The 22054-nt window shown below is 32.0% G+C and overlaps 3 protein-coding genes and 1 non-coding gene across 4 annotated transcripts; 2 read left to right on the top strand and 2 right to left on the bottom strand.

Annotated features, from left to right (window-relative positions):
- Nucleotides 1–5572: 5572 nt before the first annotated feature.
- On the top strand, nt 5573–7987 carry LOC123224937 (probable glucuronoxylan glucuronosyltransferase IRX7). Its single transcript, XM_044648729.1, has 4 exons — nt 5573–6216; nt 6323–6684; nt 6790–7040; nt 7143–7987. The coding sequence occupies exons 1-4, from the start codon at nt 5979–5981 to the stop codon at nt 7606–7608; spliced, it is 1317 nt and encodes a 438-aa protein (XP_044504664.1). The 5' UTR covers nt 5573–5978; the 3' UTR covers nt 7609–7987.
- A 307-nt stretch (nt 7988–8294) lies between these two features.
- Nucleotides 8295–8384, bottom strand: TRNAY-GUA. Its single transcript is given in 2 exon segments — nt 8295–8330; nt 8348–8384. It is a non-coding gene; the product is annotated as a tRNA-Tyr (tRNA).
- A 2509-nt stretch (nt 8385–10893) lies between these two features.
- On the bottom strand, nt 10894–12562 carry LOC123226135 (xyloglucan endotransglucosylase/hydrolase protein 31-like). Its single transcript, XM_044650620.1, has 4 exons — nt 12265–12562; nt 12058–12158; nt 11755–11972; nt 10894–11489 (listed from the first exon to the last, which is right to left on the bottom strand). The coding sequence occupies exons 1-4, from the start codon at nt 12506–12508 to the stop codon at nt 11129–11131; spliced, it is 924 nt and encodes a 307-aa protein (XP_044506555.1). The 5' UTR covers nt 12509–12562; the 3' UTR covers nt 10894–11128.
- Nucleotides 12563–16992: 4430 nt separating this feature from the next.
- LOC123224761 (vacuolar protein sorting-associated protein 24 homolog 1) lies at nt 16993–20808 on the top strand. Its single transcript, XM_044648467.1, has 6 exons — nt 16993–17219; nt 17361–17437; nt 17912–18014; nt 18587–18708; nt 20163–20357; nt 20455–20808. The coding sequence occupies exons 1-6, from the start codon at nt 17108–17110 to the stop codon at nt 20533–20535; spliced, it is 690 nt and encodes a 229-aa protein (XP_044504402.1). The 5' UTR covers nt 16993–17107; the 3' UTR covers nt 20536–20808.
- The last annotated feature ends 1246 nt before the right edge of the window (nt 20809–22054 follow it).

Here is a 22054-nt window from a genome sequence, read left to right as displayed (position 1 = left end):
TTCTTAAATTATTATTAATTTTACCCTCTCTCTCTCTCAATATATTTACAAATATATTTGTAATAATGAAATGCATTTATTTAATTGATTAGTTTGATTTTGCATTATTCTTTATTAAATAATAAAATATTAGTTGTATTTGCATTTATGATATTTTATTATGAGTATTTAACTAAACATTAAATTTATTTTTAATTTAATAATATTATAAGCAAAGTTTTAGTATCTTTTGGTATGTGGTAAAATAGATAAAGATAAGAAATAGAACGAAAATTCCAAATACAATAGGTAATAGGAATCGCATTTTTATATTTTTAAGAATAATATCGATAAAAAAATTACACAGACTAATGTAAAGTTGATATAATAAATGTCATATATCAAAAACATCTGTCACATCAATGTTATATTAACGTTCACAAACGTTATACATATAATATTATTGTTTTAAAATATTTACCTATTAATCATTTTTGTGAAAAAAACAAAATGAAGAAGTTAGAATTTCCTTTTGTCGAATTCATAAAGCTAACATCATTTCCTTCTTGTTAAATTTACACAACATTACGTAACAACAACAACAACAACAACACCATGACAGAGTTTCACTATCAAACATATTCTTGATATGTTATTTGTAGACTTAAACCCATATTATTATGTTTAATATCCTACTTCTTTATCGTTTAAACTACCTTGTAAGTATTAAATAATATTTTTCTTATATCTTTGTAATCTTTACGGAGAATTTTCTCAATCTATAATTGCCGAATTAAAAGGCTAAAGTCCCTTACCAACTGGATAAGGATAGTGCTATTTCAATATATTTCCATATTTGAGTCTGATCTTGCATACATGCCCATGGAAACATGACAATATGCTTTATAATAGTCCCCTCACACAAGAGGCAGATTGTACATGTGAGTCAACAGCTCATACCTGAAAGCTGTAGGGTCAAGTGCCCCACAATGCTTCACCCTTTCCAAACCCAATGGAGGGCCACATGCCCTTTTCCTCAACGCTTTCAGATCTTGCTTTTGTTTTAATGAAAGTATGCGTGGCAGAGGAATGAAATGTTTAACAGCAGTGAAGATGGACCGTCTTGTCGACCTTTTAGGTAGGCTAATTCCATTCCAATAATTCTCCCATTATTGTCAACACAGCCACAGGATCTAAGCCCCCACCCAAAACACTTAATTTATGGCTAAGCCCAAGTGAATCCTCTAATATGAAACAGCTAACAGAAAATAATAACAATAATTGGACAAAGGAGTAAAATGTCAATTTACATGATAACTTTTTATTCTGTAGTCTCGTGAGTAGATGTTTGGTGATTGAGTAAAGCTTTTGCTCAATTAAAAAATATGCAAACAGTGTGTAGATTAATCAAAGGCAAAGATATTGATAACTCAGAATCTAATCTAAAAACAAACATACCCATGATGAGACATTAATTTTAAAAGCGAAGGCTTCTCCCTTTTGGGTACAAGCTATTGGCCACAAAAACACATTGAAACTAAAGCATAAGCACAGTTTGTGAATCAAAGGGTGTGCATAGTCTAATTTGATACGATTTGAAAGTTTTTTTAAATAAACTAAAAAATGATTTAAAAAATTTTTAAACTAAATCAAAATATTTTAGGTTTCAAATCAAATCAAACAAAAATAAAAAAATATAATTTGATCTAGTTTGAATTATGATTAGAGACAATAAAATTTGTCATCTCTGGTGATAATTATAAAATCCTATAAAGAATTTATTACTTTTTAAATTTTATATAAGATAAATTATTAAAATTTTAAATTAAGAGAAAAATATAATAATTTTTATATTATAATTATTATTATTTTAATAAATATATATATATTTAAATTTTTAAAAAAATAATGGCAAAACTTAGTGGAAAAAAAGTAACCTTTTAGGGGGGATCAAATCCTTCGGCCTCTGTAGAAATAATGAAAGTTGGGTTTGGTAATTTCAGTTTCAGCTGTGAGGTGCATGGGCCAACCCATGGTTCCATGAAAACAACATGAGGATTTCTTCACAGAGAAGCAAAGCAAGCACCTATCCTATTTATTATTCATAGTTAAGCTCACACGTGTGCCACTAATCACTAAATTCATTAATCATGATTACGACCTATGGCCAGTCACGTACGCAACCAACTTCATGATAACCACTTGTGACCAACTCTAAACGTCACAATTAGGCTACAATACAAATCACCACTACTGACTTGACCAAATAAATAAAGGTATCCGGTTGGGGTTGGCTCATAAAGATAGATTTTTTTAATGATTTAATTGCCTTTCTTCTAATCTATACTTTTAAATTGAGCTTCATATGACATGAATCATATCATATAGTGTGGTAGACCGAATCAAAATTAAACAAAATTAATTAATATAATCTATTGGATTAGAGATGTCCATATTGAAGTCTTGCAACATTGTTTATAGTTGTGCAATGAAGACATATTTATACAAAAATAATGTGTAAACCCAATAAAGTTGTTAATTGAAAGTTCGACCTTCGTCTAATGAATCAGTTTTTTATTAGGATCTACTAATAGAGTTGTAAAATTTTTTTGATACAAAATATTGAAAATTCAAACTTAGATTAATATTTATATTTTTTATGTTTTTGTTTTATCTTTGACTCCGATCTTATATCAAAAAAAAATCGAACTAAAGATGTTTGATTGATGAATTTTTTTCCGTAATATTTGGTTCTTGAGAAATAAATCTAGTCAACTTAGTATTATTGACCCCAAAACAAATCAAAGACAGATTGTTTCCAATCTTTGGTGGGATATCACTAGAAAGAATATTGTTGGAAAGGCTTAAGAGTTTGTTTAGTCTTCTTAGAAGGAAAATTCCTCTAGCAGTGGAACCCATTAATCCATTTTGACAAAAGTAAATGGCTTTTAGGTTTTGAAAATTGGAAATGGAAAGAGAGGCATCTCACCTTCAAGCATTTAACTATTTAAGACAAATAATATTTTTATATTTTTCTTAATCTTTATTAATTAAAAGAAAATTTATATTAATTAAATATCTATTATATCATTTCATATAATAATTTTTATTAATAAAAATAGATTATTCATAGTTTGATAAAATTATTGTTTGATCAAAGTTAGGAAAGAGTCATGCGATCCTTATGAAAAGATAATACAAGACTAAAGGAAAGGGGACAAAATGGTCATTATATAGGTAAGTTTACGTTACAATTACTAGAAACAAACAACTTGCCGTATAAGAAAATCAACGGTGGACTGGAATAAGACTCAATGGGGGTAATTGATGGAAATTTATGAAGAAGGATTGCTTTTGATTTTAATGAATAGAGGGGCGGCTGTCCGCGTGGATAGTGGTGGAATTTCGTTAATTTTAATTTTCAAACTGTCAAAAAGTCAACAATATGTTATTGACACGGGGTATCGATACCAAGTTGACAAATTCCTCTTTCTGACTTGTAAAAATATTGAATAATTATTAATTACTTGTGACATTAACAAATTCACAGTACTATACTGCCCATTGCTAACTTCCAATGCCATCGTATACAAATTTATCAGGAGATTAGTTACTGTAAAGTGTAATGCCGAAGGCCTTATTCCCAAATAAAGTTTTTTTATTATCCCACGTTTTCATAAGTTATTTTTAAAAAATTTAAATACTTATTTATTTATTAAATTTTATTATTATTATCAAGTAAAATTATTATTTTAAGATTTTATTTAAAAATTAATAATTTATTTTAATTTCTTATTGTAATTTTAAAAACTAAAATTTTTCTTATAATAGTTTTTGAAATAGCCAAATTTTTGATAGTTTTCGCACTAAAAAACATAAAAAGAATGGTCATTAAAAAAAAAATTTTAAATGTAAGTGTAATATTATAAACTTTAAATGATGTAACTATTAACTCTAAAATATGAAAACTCTAAATAATGAATGTAAAAAAATAATTTTTTAAAATTAAATTATAAGAAAAATTGTTATTTTTTAAAATAAAATAAAAAATAAGAATAAATTAATATTTTTTAAATAAAATTTTAAAATATTAATTTTATCTCTAATAATAATAATAAAATTTAATAAATAAATAAATATTTAAAATTTTAAAACAATGGATAGGGACTCCCCCGGGGCCATTTTTATTTATGGGATATTAAACTCTTTAATGGGAGATATTAGTGTTTTAAGGTTGGAATTGTAATTAAAATGCAACTTTGTAATTAGCTTTACTTTAAAAATTTAACGTTTATTATAGTGATTAATAAACTTCATGCTGTATTTCCAATAATTGTATTTACAGCCGTATTTCCTGTAATATCCATATATCTGACAATTAACACCACCAACCCTCTGAACGAATCTGGACCGCTTATCAAAACTGATCTACGGGTGCACTCAAATTTAAGGACCCGTGCATGAAATCCCAACAGTCACCATCTTTGTTTAAGAATTAAGATAAGCCTTATCTTTTGATTCAATTTCAACCCCAAACAAATTCCATTATCTAATTGATAAAATTATGTGTGTCACAACAACTAAGGAACTTTAATATAAATAGGATTATAATTCAGAAATCTTAAAACGAGACATTACAACAAATATACAAAGCTATCGATCAAGATGAATTGTTGTGTATTTTCTACATTCTAGGAGAGTTTGTACATATTTGTGTTTTACAAATACGATATTTTATAGGTATTTCTAATTATATCAAACGCTATTTCTATTTTTAAGGTACCCCCTGCTTATCAATAAGGTATGGAATCAATGGGCAATGCTTGGTTACAATTTTGAATCCCTTACTTTATGTTTGTTCTAGTTTTTTGTTATTTATTATGTTAAAATAGTTTTTCTTTATTTATAGGTAATGAGTTATTTAGTGATTTTAAATTAAAAATAAAATTATATAAATAATAATATATTATTATTTGTATCTAAATTGATGTTCACCCAAATTTTAATAAAATGATAAATTTTCACTCTTTAAATTTCAAAGAATCAGATTTTCACATGTTATCTACTCTCATTAGTAAAATTTGTTAAATTAAGGGTAAAAACATTATTTTGTATAAATTATTTTATTATTTTATCTCTTAAAACTACGTATATTTGGATGGTGAACTATAGTTTTTTAAAATATTAAAAGAGTTAAAAAAAATTTTCAAAGGTTTTTTTGAAAATTTAAAAAAGTTTGGACATGCTTTTAAAAACTTAAAAATTTAATATACCCTTGCTAATTTAAAAAATAATAATTACACTTTTTAAATACTGAACAAAATATATTATTTTAATCTTTTTTAGAGATTTAAATAATAAAATTTTAAACTAATAAGGATATAATATTAATTTCAATAAATAGGCAAAATAGTTAATTATAGGAAAACAAAAAAAAAAATTTCTAAGGAAAGAGAATGATGGATGGTAATTTGGCTTTTGGAACTTAAAGGGCGTGAATGTTGATTTATCAAACCTTGGTGGGACATTATACTTGGCCTTATAAATACACATAAGAATGCTCTTAAATGCAACCAATATTATACCATCAAGGGTATTTCAGTCAAACCAAATAAACTGATAACTTCTTCCATTCCTCTGTTCTGCCCTATCTATCCCCGTCAGACTTCTCTGCTATCTGCTCTGTTCTCGTGCTGCAAACCACTTAAATTTTTAATATTTTTCTTTCAATGTTTATATGATCAATTTAACCAAATCCATACCCATGAAAGAAGAGAATCAAGCTGAAGAGAAAAGTTTTTTCATTTATTTTTTGGGGTTAAAGTTTAAGAATTGAAGGACCAACAAACCCGTACCTTTCATCACTCTATCTTCGTATTCACTTCTCCACAAACCAGAAACTGAAAGGCCCATCTCAACTGTGACCTCAGCCTTTATGAGTTTCATATGAAATGTAGGAGTTCAAAAGACCCATCAAGAGACGAGGGTTCCATGTCAAAATGAGGTTACTGCATAAACATGGAAGGCAACAGGAGAAAAATTTGTGCTTCAAATACTACAAATGGGTTCTTTGGTTTTCTCTGACTCTTTACTTCTTCACTTCTTTCTTCATCAGCCACAAGCCCATACCTTTGTCCAAAACTCATTTTGCTAACTCAAAATCTAACCTTCCTTTTCGTGCTCTCATCGAATCTATCAACACATCATTTCTACAGAAACCAACGAACAGTAACAAAGGTATTAAAGTTCTAATCTTTTAATAATATAAGCTTTCCATTTGGATAAATTTCGTTCTCGTTATTAATCATGTGGATTTTTTTTTTTGTTATTTTTTTTTTTACAGGGTCATTGAATGATTTGAAGATATATAGTTACGAGTTGCCGTCGAAATACAACACGGATTGGCTATCAAATGAGCGGTGCAGCAACCACTTGTTTGCGGCGGAGGTAGCAATCCACAAAGCACTCTCAAACAGCGATATAAGAACATTTGACCCATACGAAGCGGACTTTTTTTTTGTGCCCGTTTATGTATCCTGCAACTTTAGCACCGTTAACGGGTTCCCTGCCATTGGTCACGCTCGTTCTCTCATATCCTCCGCTATCCATTTTATCTCGTCTCACTACCCTTTCTGGAATCGGACCCAGGGATCCGACCACGTCTTCGTCGCCTCACACGATTATGGCGCTTGCTTCCATGCTATGGTAAGAACAAGACACCATTTGGAAGCATTGAGAACACTTTCAATATTTGTAAAAACATTATTTTTATTTTTGCTTGATTAATATTTTTGCGTTTGTGTATTAAAGGAGGAAAGAGCGATTGCTGATGGGATACCGGAGTTTTTGAAGAAATCAGTAATACTGCAGACATTTGGTGTGAAGTATAGACACCCATGTCAAGAGGTTGAAAATGTAGTAATCCCACCATATGTTTCGCCGGAAATTGTACGGAAAACTCTTGAGAAAGCGCCGGTTACCGGGAGACGTGATATTTGGGTGTTCTTCAGGGGTAAAATGGAAGTTCACCCTAAGAACATCAGTGGTCGTTTTTACAGCAAGTAATTATCATATTATTGTCTAATCAAACTTGTGATCATGGTTTTGTTTTATTTAAGGCTTGCTTGTAGTTACCTTCTTAACCCCGGTTTTTAATATTTCAGGAAGGTTAGAACGGTCATATGGAGAAAATATAATGATGACCGGAGGTTCTATCTACGAAGGCACAGATTTGCCGGTTACCAGTCAGAAATTGTACGGTCAGTGTTCTGTTTGTGTCCTCTTGGATGGGCTCCATGGAGTCCTAGACTGGTAGAATCAGTTGTATTGGGCTGTGTGCCTGTGATTATAGCGGATGGAATCCGGTTGCCCTTCTCCGACGTCGTTAAATGGCCGGAGATATCGTTAACTGTGGCTGAAAGTGACGTGGCAAACTTGGGAATGATTCTTGAACGCGTGGCTGCTACCAATTTGACTAGCATTCAGAAGAAACTGTGGGACCCGAATGTCAGGCAGGCCCTACTTTTCAATGATCAGATCCTTGAAGGGGATGCTACGTGGCAGGTTTTACATGCTTTATCTGAGAAGCTAGACAGGTCGAACAGGAGGTCAAGGGTTTCATCCAAGTAGAAATTTGACACGTAGGATTGGATCATTCGATGATGGAATTGCCAGCTAAGATGCTTCCTCTCTCCATATGGATAGAAAATAATTGAGCGCAGCTGGATTTGCAAATGCTAGCAGACGGAAGGGATGAGAATTTTTTTTGTGGCGTCGGGGGGACGAGTGTCATGGGAAGGTTACATTTTTTGGAGATTGAGGTTGAATGATGACGTGGCACGTTGTTATTAGACGTACGAGAAATGTGGGAAATCGCTTCACCTATTTCCCACGGAAACAATAGGACAAAAGAAGGGGGCCAAAAAGAAGACATATGAGAAATGTGGGAGCTTTAAAAGAATAATTGTAAACATGTTTCTTGACTTCTAAATTTTAATGTTTCCTTTGAGAGGGTCTTCATGCATTCTTCAAAAACACTTATGTTTTATTTCAACTAAGTACTAAAAATTCAATATAAAAAATTTTTAATTTAATTCATAAACATTTTGGATGATATAGAAAATGTATCTTACAGTTTTTGTGAAAAATACTATTTTCAAATACTTTTTTAATATCTTTAAATACTTCCCACATGTACCTTAAAAGTAATGAACTCGCTCCTCATACCCCTTTACTTCTAACAAAATAACTAAAAATTCAATTCCAAAAAAAAAAAGAAGAGAAAAATGGGATTTTGAGATACTAGTGATAAAAAATCCGACCTGCCGGATTCGAACCAGCGACCTAAGGATATGCTGTTGGATTACCACTACAGTCCTCCGCTCTACCAACTGAGCTAAGGTCGGCTTACGCTCTACGGCTTCTAGTATATTTATAACTTCTATAGATTAAATACTGACAAAAGAATAAACTACATGGAGAACACCATCATCATAGCCATTTGCTTTCCCATAAAATATTTCAAAAAGGCCCAAGCCAAATGTATGGGCCAGCCCGAAGAAGAACCGGATACCAAAGGTGACAACATATCTTTTATGCAGGCTAATTTGAAATATATAAATCGGCATATATTTGGCATGTATTATTAGTAGAATAAATAATCTTAAATTAATAATAAAATAATATTTAATTATATAATAATATATTTTATATATATACTAAAAAATAGATGTATATAATATTACTCATAAACAATTTTTATAATTATTGCCCAACTCTTTACAATTAAAGATTTAAAAATAATTAATATTGAGATATGACCAATATAAATGATGTTCCCTTATTTCAGAAATTAAAATAGCTATGAGAATCCCTTTTCTTTCTTTTCTTTTTTTTTTTTTTGGTTAAATATATAAGCAACTCTCTTTATATTGATACAAAATGTTAGGATAAAGCATGTTTTCAGTAATTTTTTTTTTCAAAGGGCTAAAAACATATATTCTGATTTTTAAGCATTTTTTGTATTTTATAAATAATATATAAAATTATTCCATCCCTTTCTTCATAAAAATACAAAAGAGTAGGAACCGGTGAGATTCCATCTCTAGAGAACAAATATTACGTCAAATTCAAGAATGCATAGGGACCCAACATCATTAATCTTTTATTTTAGAGATGCCCCTCCAATCCGCTTCAAATCCAACACGCTTGTCTCTATTCAATTGCCTTTTTAAAGGTACAATTGATTAGATTCTTGGGTCGGACGTGTGGGGATACCAATTATCTGTTTAATAATAATTATTTTATTGGCCATTTTCTGGCTAATTATGTATACATTTAATTGTTTATTCTTAACTCATTTTATTATGCCCATAACTGCTTAAATTTATTAACAATGGTGATTTTATTCTGTAGACAAGAAGGGTATGTTAAGTTGAAGATTAATTTATTCTCTTTTTCCCATAGCTAAATTTACCCAGATTGAATAAATTTACTAGAGTCAAACTTGAACACTATTGATTAAGGTTGTATATATTTATATAGACAATATTTTACTCGTTTTTTAAAGTTTTTTATTTAGACAGAGAAGTTCAAGATCTATTTGCACAGAGATGACAATGGAGAGTAACGAGAGAGGATCTCAATCCTTGTTTATGTCTCCATCTTTGTAGAAAATATCAATTTTTATTTTCAATTTGTCTCTATTACGGGATAAAAAATAATTTTTCGTCTCCTCTTTATGAAGAAAAATCTTACACTTATCTTATTTCTATTTTGCAATGAGAAATCTCCTCTCTTACCCTAAAAAAAAAAAATATCTTCCTATATCCTCTAAACTCAATATAAATATATTAAATAATAAAATTAAGTAAAATTAAAACCAATATACTACTTCAAATGTTATAAATGTAATATATTAGTCACTTTAATATACACAACAAAAACTTAAATAAATTTAAAAAATATAAATAATTTAAAACTATAAAGATATGTTAGTATTTTAAGTAAATATATTAACATACAAGAATGTGAACGAGGGCTGGGTAGGGTAGGGACATGACACATATATCTTAATTTTTGACCTATTCTTGATTATAGAGATTTTTTTCATCTCTGTCTCCATCATTTTTTTTTGTTTCTATAAAAAGATTCTCTCTTCTTTAGATTAAAGAGTGTTAAAATCTTAAAATTGAACCGAAATTATCATCTCTATGATTGAATGAGTAAGTGAAATCCCTTCTAGCTTATGTTTAACCAAACCTTTGATTTATATTTGTAAGCTACCTGTTAGGAAAATCTAAAAAGGTAATTAGCAAAAGAAAGCAGAGCACGTTGCTATGGAAATGTGCGGAACCCGAAAAGAAAAGTCAAAAGAAAATTTATAGATGAAAGGTGATATTCAGTTTTATCAAATGATCAAGAGAGGGGTAGTTTGTATATTTGTACATAAAAGTAAAATATGGAGTTAGTAAAAAATAAAATTAAAAAAAAAAAAAAACACAACTCACAGTGGTCCAATGGGATTTCATAAAAGTCACGAGACAGAAGGTATCCCAGGCTGGAATGCTCCAACCAAACTTCACGGGTGCGTCGTCTCTAATTTAAGGAACAGGACGACTGAATAGACATGAAAATCAGAACTCACAGAGAAACATTCTTGGCCAGGCCCCTTAGTTTGCCCATGGCTTGTTCTTATTTATTCAGGGAAAATGAATAGTGAATACAAACAAGCATTTAGGAGCCATCTTTCTCAGATTACACTCTTTGATATCCAATGCCCTTAATTATTTAGTATAATGATATAAGTTAATCATTGAATTTGATGTTTCGTTTGCTTAAATTGATCAGTTGAGACAAAAGAAGGATTCAACTCAATTAAGTTTTACTTGCCAAAAAAGTAAACTCGTACCTATATGCATTAAAAAATTTATTTATTACGGTTGTAGCAAACTGAACTGTAACACCACATGACCAAAACGATAACAAAAACGACAAAACCTTCAACTTTTTGGAGTCTCGGACGCTCAACTTCTCTTGCACCTTTTCTTTGCAAGTGGAACCCATCTCAAGAACTTCCAAAACATGATGAAAAACGCTTATTGCATAAATAAAAAAAACATGAACACATAAATATTATAATTAATTAACCCTAACACTCAGGTGTTTGGGTGTGGTCTCTCTTGGGGTCCTGGCAATAGTAATAGGCCAAATAGTTTCTCTGGACCCAAGCCATTGCCGAGAGTTGTTGTTGGCTGAGGCCACCAGACCCGGATGGCGAGGCTGATGGTGGGCGGCAGGAGGCAGATCCATCCGCGGTGCAACCGGCTAGTTTGAAATTTGTGTACCTACCAATGAAGGGTTGGTATTGATAATCGGCTTTGTATTTTCCATTCTCGGTGGCCCATGATGACGCATCCCATATTGAACCGTACACATACATTGGCCTTTTGGGAAATGTGGCATCGCTCTTCCTTGGATACCTTCTAATTGGCACATCATCCACCAGGAATCTGTTTACGCGTGTTCAACAAGTTTGTAAAACAAGAATTAAACCACTAGCAAAACTTTGCATACTATTATTATGAGTACATATATAAGTATACATAGTTATATATGTTATTAAGTAGTTAAATATTATTTTATTTTTAATTAAAATTATTCAATCATATGATCATACACATTAAATATATATCTAGTAATTTACTCAAAATAGATACGTAAATCCAATCAAATTTACAAATCAAGATTATTTAATATTTTATACATTATACTAACATGATCTCACTTGGGGTCCATAGGATAGCATAGTTATGAAAGTCTTGAGTAGGATCAAACCAGAGATGAAACTTCATTTCTCTTCCAACAATATTTCCATCGCCACTTCCTCTTATGTATACGTTAGTCTGCAGAGTATAGGGCTTTCCAGGTATTGTGCCAAGGAACTCGATATCAATTTCATCATGGTTCCCCGGGTGATCTTCGTTGTTCGAAAGCTACCATATTACACCAAGAAAATTCAGTTAATTATTACTGAATTAATTATAATATATAACCAAAGTTAATTAAGCATATTCTCACATAGAGAGATGTGATAACTCCGGCTGTGTAACCGGGTTGAAGCTTGATGTCAGCTCCGAAGTAACCAGAACTGTACTGATGAAGTGACTTGAACCCACTTCCTGTTTACAAAAAATGTGGCAAATAAGAGCATCATCGACCGTGCTAATTGAAAAGAGGATAAAATAGAACAAGATCAAAGTAGAACACAGGACAGTATAGTGAGACCTGAGGTTCTATCAAGCCAGATTGTTAAGGCGCCCTGGTCTACTCTTTGATGCTGAGGACCCCAGAGGCTTCTTAATCCTTGTTCAAAACTTATAGAATTGAATTTGGAGTTGGGGTAGTAGCCGGGTGAAGGTTGGCCCTCAACACTGCTACTTGAAATTGTGAGAAAGAGAATGAGATAAAGAATGGGAGCCATGAAACAGTGGAAGGAGAAATAATGAGAGACAGTGAAGTGAATGGCCATATGTTTAAAATGCAGAATTGAACTTTTGGAGACAAAAAGTAAAGCTAGGTATGTGTTTATGAAAGAAAAGCCTGGCAACACACAGGTATAAATAGGGAGATTGAGGGCCTCCTTAGCAAATAAGGTGATAAGTTAGTTGATAAAACACTGAAATATTGGTCATAAATTAGGGGAATATTGCTTAATTTGTGGTTATATTTTTATCCCTTTTCCCTTTTTTTAAATCTTTACTGTGGAAATTTTTATTAGTTAATAGTTTGCTTATTTGGAGAAGCAATGACACAAGAATTAATGGGTTTGCTTCCTTCTTTACTTAGTGTGATTGGAAGAGAAACACTATACGTATTTAGGTTTGAGTATATAAATATGATTAAATGTTATTTTATTTTTAATTCAAAATAATCAGATTACTTTATAATATAGATAAAATTTATACTTATTTATATATTTAAAATAATTACGTATAATTTTATTGATAATTGAAAATGACCATTGATGTAAAATTACTATATATCAAGAGGGTTAGAGTAGTTTTAATTTTACCCCAAATCTTATCCAATATCCACCAAATGAAAGCCTTCGTTATTGCTACTTTATTCTTCGTTTGAATTCTCTATCCATTAAAATGTTCACTTGGAATGTCATATACAGTTAATAATGAAGATACCTATCTTAAATAAATGCAATATGCCCATCATGTATACTGTTGATTAAGCTATTAATCTTCATCATAGAATTTATCGATCTTTTGTCTGTGCATTTTAATTTCAAGAAGGGCCATATGCGGGGACAAATTAAGCAGTTGAATCAAGATTTACGTGAATCAAATTTGTTCAACTGCTTGTGATTTATTAATAAACTGCATGCACATATTTGACCAAATGCTGCTGCCATTTAATCGTAAGGGTTTTTAATTTAAAGAATGTGGCAACTTCTCAAGTCTCTATTCACCATTATAATGCGACAATGACCGTGATTTCAGAGTCAAATACTCACTTAATTTTCCCATTCTCTGTCGATCATTTAAACAACAAATTCAACCTACTATAACAACAACTGGAATCTTAAGTTTGACTAAGTTTTTATGAGTGAATAACCAATCAATTTAATTTGAATAAGCTTGAATAGTTAATTATAATGGAAGTCTTGAAGGCATAAAAATGGCATGGTTGCTGCTCGGTCGGTAGCCATGGTTGCTTCAAAGCTTCAACAAGATATCAAACTATGAAAAAGGACAGTGGATAACTGTAAATAGCCAACTTTAAGTCACCTAATGGTGCTTTTTAATTAAATTATAACTAGGAAGGATAAAGAAATGCTCATTTGGGCAAGCCATTGATGATTTGGCTTCTGGGTGTTGTTTAGTTTGTTATTTTTCAAAATCATGTGCATTTCTTTTACTACAAACAGAACGATCCACAATGACAATATTGCTGCTGCTTATGTTATTAGAAAATGAAAATTAATATAGTTCTGTGTTTCAAAGAGATTGTACGTTCATACCATGTGATATTGCCGGATTTTGGTCCAGTGTCTTGTAGAGATAAGTTTTAGATCAGTTTGTGCAATTTTTGACAAAAATACCATCGACTGGCAAAAGAATGTTCATTCATTATTAAGAGATTTATGGAAACCACAAAGCTTTTTAGGATTTTCACACTATGATATGTAATCTTTCTTTGCTTTTTTAAGTAAAAACTTACTGTATCTTCTACTTCATCATTCACAACGAACTATATATTAGGCAAAACGATTGATGAATCTGATCACTAGGAGGTTCTTTCAAATTTCATTATTTACCCAATACAGGAAAGATAGATTTTGAGATCTCTATTTGATTTTTAATATGCCATGTATCATTTACTGTTTTAGCTTGCTACATAAAATTGATAAATTGTGATTGAAAGTAACAATGCATTGTCGATATATATGATTAAGATCGGCTCTAGTTGACTATATCATAATGGTTTCACTCTCTGATAAGGAGTGACGCATGATTAGGGTTTGTTAAAGTGTCGGCCAAGCGGCCCCATTATACAGTGCATGACAATGGCCACCGCCCAAAGTCCGACACATCGTTTTTGTTTTCTATTTTTCCATAGCATGTCGTCTACAATAAGGGCACTCTCAAGTCTCAACCAGCACGAACATCTGTGTTGACAAGAAAAATGTCGCCCACCAATATGGAATATGGCATGAATTTGTATAGCAAACTTACTGGATCAACGAGTCTTCCTGTTGCATCTCCATGATCGACCGTTTAAGCAGACAAAACTTTGTTTATTACTGTCAACATTAACATTTGAAAATACGAAAAAAACAAATTATTTCAACCACTCTAGTACATTAAAATGCCCTCTTAAGTTTTATTGTTAACTCGTTAATGGAGGTCATCTTTAGTGCCCTACAAAGAATATTATCATTGTATTTATTCAAGCATTTTCTATATCATAGAGTAATCTAATGTTATCAATGAGCCTAATATCAGCTTCCACGCTGCATTTACATAAAAATAGCAATTGTACAGTATAGTGGTTGAGTTATCGTCCGAAACACATTTAATTTTGTATTTCAGACTATTATTTAATTCTTTTTGGAGTAAGATCTCCACAGACAATGCCAAGATAAGAGATAGCTAGCCCAGCCAAGATCTTTCTATGACATGTTTAGACTGAGCAAATTAATCCGATTTAGATGCTGATTTCTCTTTTAAATGATTCCTTGATTTGTGCTTAATTTTTCTGAACATATATCTAATTTGTGCCATTATGATAGGTAGGCTAGGGATGATAATGCGCTAGATAAGGGACAAATACCCTAGCCTCCATCCCTTAGTGAAAACCCCTTTTTTGTATCTGCTTCATCCCTTAAATAGATATAACGGAGAATTCCCATCTCCTTACCGTGGGCAAAATTTTTTCCCCCTCTCCTTTCATATCCTCACTAAAAAAATAATAAAATATTTATTATAATATATATAATAATACAAAATTTTGGAGGGTAATTAATATTTATGATTCTATCTTTATCTTTATACCGAATCTCATTTAATTGTATGAATTTTTATTATTTTTATCTCTATCTTTATCTTCATTTTTATTAAAAAAATTTTAGGTTAATTTGGAGGTTCTGATCGCCTTAAGCTAGGCCATTGTAATTTGTAATTTCTAAAGGTTAGACGAAAAAAGGTAAGATATATATATTATTCTACTCGTAACTTATATGGAAGTCATACCTACGTTTATGCTTAACTTAATTGAGATTTTTAAATCTTGTATCATTCCCTTCAAAATTCCTTTCTTCCGTCAAAAAGACATTAATTAATCAAAACAACTGAAAGATTATGATTTTGCATCACGATTTTGTCCAATGAAACCCTAATCTGTCGTATTAGGAGACAGTGGAAAGCTGCGTGAATTTCTATTTTCTTAATAATACAACCATAATGGTCAATAATAAATTCATTTATAATTCACACTTTGCTTAATTAACCAAGCAAAGCATCTCCACAAACTGTCATAATATTGAAGCTAAATCAACATCGCTTCTTTCATGTCGTCTAACAAAACCATTGCTTTCATGGAATCTTTTATCAGATTTTATGAAAACTACTTACAGTCACCCATTTTCAAACTGCTTACGAAAGGGCATACATACACACACATATATATTGCCAGGTCATTTATTATGAATAACAAGTTAATTACGTAAGTAAGAAATCTAATCTCGGTCGGACCGTTTATCCGAGATTGAATTGATCATATCAAATAAACAAAACTTTAGATTTAGTGATTGTTCTCGTAACCATACACTAAATTAACTAAAAGTTTAATCTTGTAATATGATAGTAAGAGATTTGAACATTTAAGCATATTTTTTGACACTCAATCTGATCTTCAGAGGGCACATTTATTGTTTGTTGGGTTGGCTTTTGAATCAAAAAAAGAAAAGCTACCCTACCGACATTTTGATACTGACCTCAAGGACTGTAGGGCCTTTTCCCACTTTAGAACTGATACATATACATACTCCAAGACTTATTCAAAGGAAATCCTATCATTTATCTTATTAAATCTTTTACTATGCCATTGCCTGGATTAAGATGGGAGGGTTTAGGTACAGGCCGGACAGAAGATGGAGTTTTGGAAATTAGTTGGGTGTTCTTAGATTCCTTATGAATTATTGAAGGATTAATGATTGGCTTACCTTTTAGGTCAAGTGCATTATCATCGATGACCTTATAGATGAGGAACACAACAAACAGAGACGTCAGATTTTGCACACCCAAACTTTTGCAGGAATTATTAATCCAAGTGCGACGAAATCAGCAGAATGTGAGGGCCCATGGCCTACGTCTTGATTCAACAATGCTTATTATAATTATATATCAGGCCTAAGCCCAATCTAATAACTTCAGGCCCGCGTGATGTTGGTTCTCTTGTTTCAGAAAGGTCCAAACCATCCAGTTGTTTTGAAATACTGGGGTAAATTTACTTACTGTTTATCCTTGGTTTGACAAGTTAGAGAAAAAAGACAAAGACTCCGCATTTTGATTCTTGGAAGATCTGATCTGATAAACAAACAGAAAGAAAGACGGAAATGGAGAAAGTGAAGAACATGATAAAGCCAAAGCCAAACCCGCAACAGCAATTAAGAGATTGGCAGCGTAGGCTTCGTCAGGAGTGCCGGAACATTGAGCGCCAAATTCGAGGTAATTAATCCCTTCTATGATCTATTTCTTTTTTTTTTTTTTTTTTTTAAATAGGAGTTCTTTGCTGGACTTCTTTTTTTTTGGTGTTGGTGGTTTTGGATTGGGATCTGGATTTATGGTTAGGGTTAATTATATGTTTAGATATACAGAGAGAAGAGAGAAATGTACAGAAAGCAATAAAAGATGCTGCTAAGAGAAACGATATGGTCTCCGCCAAGGTACTATTTGCTTAACTTTTTAGACAATTAAGAACTTTTGATAATTTTAACGTATTTTTCACCATGTTTAAATATTACTCCTAGTGAAAATAGTTTGATTACTAAGAGCATCAAAGGAACCAAAATGTTTATCTATGAAATAGTGCAAGAAAATTGTAACAGTGCAATGATATTTTTGTATAGTGGGATAGTACTTAGTACCAAATGATCTAGGTAGGATTGCCACAAACGCGCACCAGTTGCATTTAGAGTATTAGATTGAGAATTCTAGATTTGGATGTTTTTCGTTGTAATTCTTAGAAAAATTTTCATTTTCTGTTATGAAGTAGATATTTTTCTGTAAAAGAGAACACTTCAGCTTTGTTCGTCTCGCTGTTTAGCTTTAAGTTAGTGGTGGAATTTTGACTTTCCCTTTTTTTTTTTTAATAATGGGAAAAGGTATTATTGTGTCATCTTTCTGGTTGTCTATTTCAGGCACTTGCAAAGGAACTTGTGCATTCTAAAAAAACAGTGAACCGTCTTTATGAAAATAAGGCGCAAATGAACTCAATATCAATGCACCTTGGGGAAAGCGTTGGTACACTACTTCACTTATCTATGTTGATGATTTACTTTTTGCTCATAAGAACTTCTACCAATGACAGATAGAATCATCTAACTTGGCACCTTTGCTCAGATTATATTTTCGATATCAAATAACAATGATGTTTTTCTTCTTATTTATATCTTGGAGGGATCAATTTTGTGGTTAGTTCTATTGTATGTATGGAGTCTCTAATACCAAAATCAAATTTAAGTTATTTATATGTTATATCATTCTGAACTCTAGTATAGTTGTGTCTTTAGCATTGCCCATTTTCAACTTATATCGGCTAAATAGGCTTAGATTGACAAATTGAAAGCCTAAAAGAGTTATAGCATCTTTTATCTTAATTTGAATGTGTATTGTTGCAGCCACAGTTGTTCATGTGACAATTGAGTAACATATATATAGAAGTTTTGTGCAAACTATAATTCTATTTCTTTTCTTTTCCTTAATTTCAAATTTGTAGCCAACTTCCTTCCTAACCTGTTTCCTCAGGGTTATTTTGTAGGTCTGTTTAAAATTTCTAAAGTTCTGATGTTCATAGTTTTTGGTTACTATTGCAGCAATTGCACGTACTGTGGGGCATTTGGAAAAGAGTGCTGAAGTTATGAAGCTTGTCAATAACCTTATGAAGGCTCCTGAAGTAGCCATCACGATGCAAGAGTTCAGCAAAGAAATGACAAAGGTGCCTTTTCTTTCTGATTTTTTATATTACAGGAAGAATGGATGGATTCTCTCTCGAACTTTTTTTCTTGGACTGATACTGTGAAGGTCTGAGTTATGGTTTCAATCTATTATATGGTCATTTCCTATCACTTCTGTGTTTGGGACTAATGGTGTTTCAAATTGGCATTGAAGCTGGGTTGTCCTTGAGGTTTTGTGCTTGAATTCCCACATTTCAATTAATTGAAAGATGATATGGAGCAAGTTGAGCCTTTAGTTTGCTATGTGTGTTATTCAATCATACACATGAAGATATGTTTAAAGTTTGTATTAGAAGTTTAATCGCCATTGTTAGACCGTTTGCCACCAGTTGAAGCCTTTGGGATTAATGGCACAAAGGCCATAGAATTTTTGTATTGTATCCTGGCCTCTGCTATGTGCTTAAACTTGTTAACTATGTGTGGGATGTGACCTCTGATTATACTTTCTCCACCCTGGCCCGCCAGTTTTTTTAGGTACTCAGGCCCCTCTATCTCTGCTCTTGTGTAGGAAATGAAGAGAAAGGAAAGAATGTCGATTATTTTTCTAACCTTAATGGCACATGCAACCGCTTAAATTTCAGTTTTTCTAATCTGTGTAGCTCTAAGAATTGAACTTTTTTTCTGAAATGGCCATTCTTGGCTAGATAATCGACATCCTGTGCCTTGCCTGAAATACTTTGGGGACCTATTGTTTGTCTCAAGTTTATTCAACATCTACATGGATTACTTCTTGTCTGCAAAATTCTTGTCTCCGTCCTTCCTTTGCTTTTGATTAGATGTGTCCTGTCATTTAAGAACCACAAGATCTACTGCAAGAAACTCCTATGCTTCCCACAAGTCAGGTGATTTTTTCTTTTTTTGTTTTTTGTTAACCCGGGAACCCTTGCAGTAAACCTTGGAGGCCTGCAATCACCTAGAACCGCAACTACGGAACGGGCAAATCAAGAGCAAACTTTATTGTGGTACATCACACTGTGGTTACTGGAACTCTGAATGTTTTGCAAATGATCTTTAAACCTTCACCGCTTAAGCCAATCCCTGGGGTTAAGTCAAGTGCTTTTGTGTTAATGTGTTATCAGTAAAAGTAAGAGCAATATTGTTGCGCTTAGACCATCATCTCCAATGTATTTGCTAGTCACTGACGTTTATATTTCCTCTCCTAAGTACCAGTATTGAGTGATAATAAGTGATTCCAGATACCAAAACCTTCTGCTAATTTTGACTTTGGATTAATGACATAGAACTATCAGCATCTTTACGGGCGAACTATGAAGTTCAAATTTTGACAAGAATAAGAACTTTACTTTTATAGTTTACTTGTGTTTTAAATTTCTCAGGCCACACTTCAAGATAAAGGCATATCATAAAATTTCTTTGACTGGTCTATCTGGTATTTTTATAGGACACTGATGGGTTAAATTTATTATTTTTTTAGGCTGGGGTGATCGAGGAGTTTGTGAATGATGCTGTTGATTCAGCACTGGACTCTGATGATATAGAAGAAGAGATAGAAGAAGAAGTTGACAAGGTCTTGACAGCAATTGCTGGTGAGACTGCTGCACAGCTGCCTGAAGCAGTCAGGAGGGAAAAAGCCAAGCAGCCTGCTCAGACAGCAGGAACTGCACAAGAGGTATGTGGGACACAAGTGTCACATTAGCTCCCCGTTCTTGTTTCTTTCCAGCTTCTATGAAAGCTCGTGATTGTTGAACTTTAATTGACTATTGCAGGAGGAAGCCATCGCTGAGGGTGTTGATGATGAGGAAGAACTCGAAGCAATAAGGGCCCGACTTGCTAAAGTCAGGTCATAATTCACTCTATCTAGTCCAATTTAACCATCAGAATGGAGAAAGATGTGAGTACATTTATGTGCATGTATCCTCATGATGAAGGTTACAATTTCCCGTCTGACACCAAGAAAGAACATTGAAAATACGTATCTGTATATATAAAGCAGCATTTTACAGACTAGCTAGCGGCTATCTGTACAATATAGATCAATCATCTAACATATTAAGGATTATATCTGCTGTATCTCCCTCCTGTTTTTATTAATTGAGTGGAAATCAACCATATTATTTGAACTGTTGCTTGGAATTCTTGACCTGTAACAATAAAATTATGTGTGTATGCTTTGAGTGTATAAAATAGACACATAAATTATTTATCATTATATAATTTGATGATTTTGAATTAAAGATAAAATATGTATTAAAAATGTGTATGAATAGCATTGCAGAATGTCGCACTTTCTAACTGAAACGACTTGCACCAAAACTAAAAAAAATCAAATCAGATCTCAAAAGCAAAAAGTTCATAGTGTAAGCAGCTTCGCAAATCTTAAACGGCAAATTCCCTTTTCCTCATGATTCATATTCTGAATATTAAATTTTCATTAAAAGCAACATTCTAGGCTCCAACCCTTTTCAGTGAAGAGGCTGATAATCTTGAGAAAGATTTTGTTGATGGCCTTCGCATCCCTGATTGCAAAAGCTACAACAATCACATAATCGGACTAAAATATTCTGCTAAAAGAACTCGTTTTAATTGCACATACATTTGGTTTGAAACCATTTTCATCATAAAGTATATCAAAAGCAACAACAAAATTTAAACGTTACCATACTTTCTTCACGTTTTATACCGAGCATGAGTAATTTTTACGTTGCATTGTTGTCTCATGCATCATTCTGTTAACAAAATTACTCATGGTTTCGCTTTTAAGCCAAGCCCCCCCTTGCTATTCTTCTCCTTCTTTTTTCTTTTTCTCTCGATTTTTTATTTCACATAAAGCCGCGATATCTTTGTCCATTTATCACTCTTATATAATATCCACTTTAGCTGCTTCACGGACGCATAAAGTTTTTGCTTTAGCAAAGAAGAAAACAAAAGTTGTACTCTCCTTGTATATGGCTTGCCAAGTAGGAGCAGAGATTTCCAGTTTAATTATCATTTGTTCTCATTTGAACATCAAAATATTTCATAGCAGTCTTCACAGGGCAGTCTTAGGATTTCATGACTGTTTTTTAAACTGTCAAGAAATTTAGACAGTATGTTCATGTCTATGTAACTTCTTAATTTTCTGCTGGCCAAGTTTTGATGTTTTAAGTTTACAAAACAAAATAAAGAGAAATAATATATACAAGAAACATAATGTAAATTAGAAGAATCAGATCCACTACAAGAAAAAAAATAACCATATTTCATAATAGTCTTCTTTCTACAATCTTAAGATTTTATGAGTGTTTTAAAAACTATCAAGAGATTTAGACAATATTTTCATCTTCTAGATATTTCCTCATATAAACTTTTTGTACATCAAATTATTTA

Source organism: Mangifera indica, chromosome 9, assembly GCF_011075055.1.
Source record: "Mangifera indica cultivar Alphonso chromosome 9, CATAS_Mindica_2.1, whole genome shotgun sequence".
NCBI lineage: Eukaryota > Viridiplantae > Streptophyta > Magnoliopsida > Sapindales > Anacardiaceae > Mangifera > Mangifera indica.
Note: the sequence above shows the minus strand (reverse complement) of the source record. Positions and strands in the feature narration are given on the sequence as shown.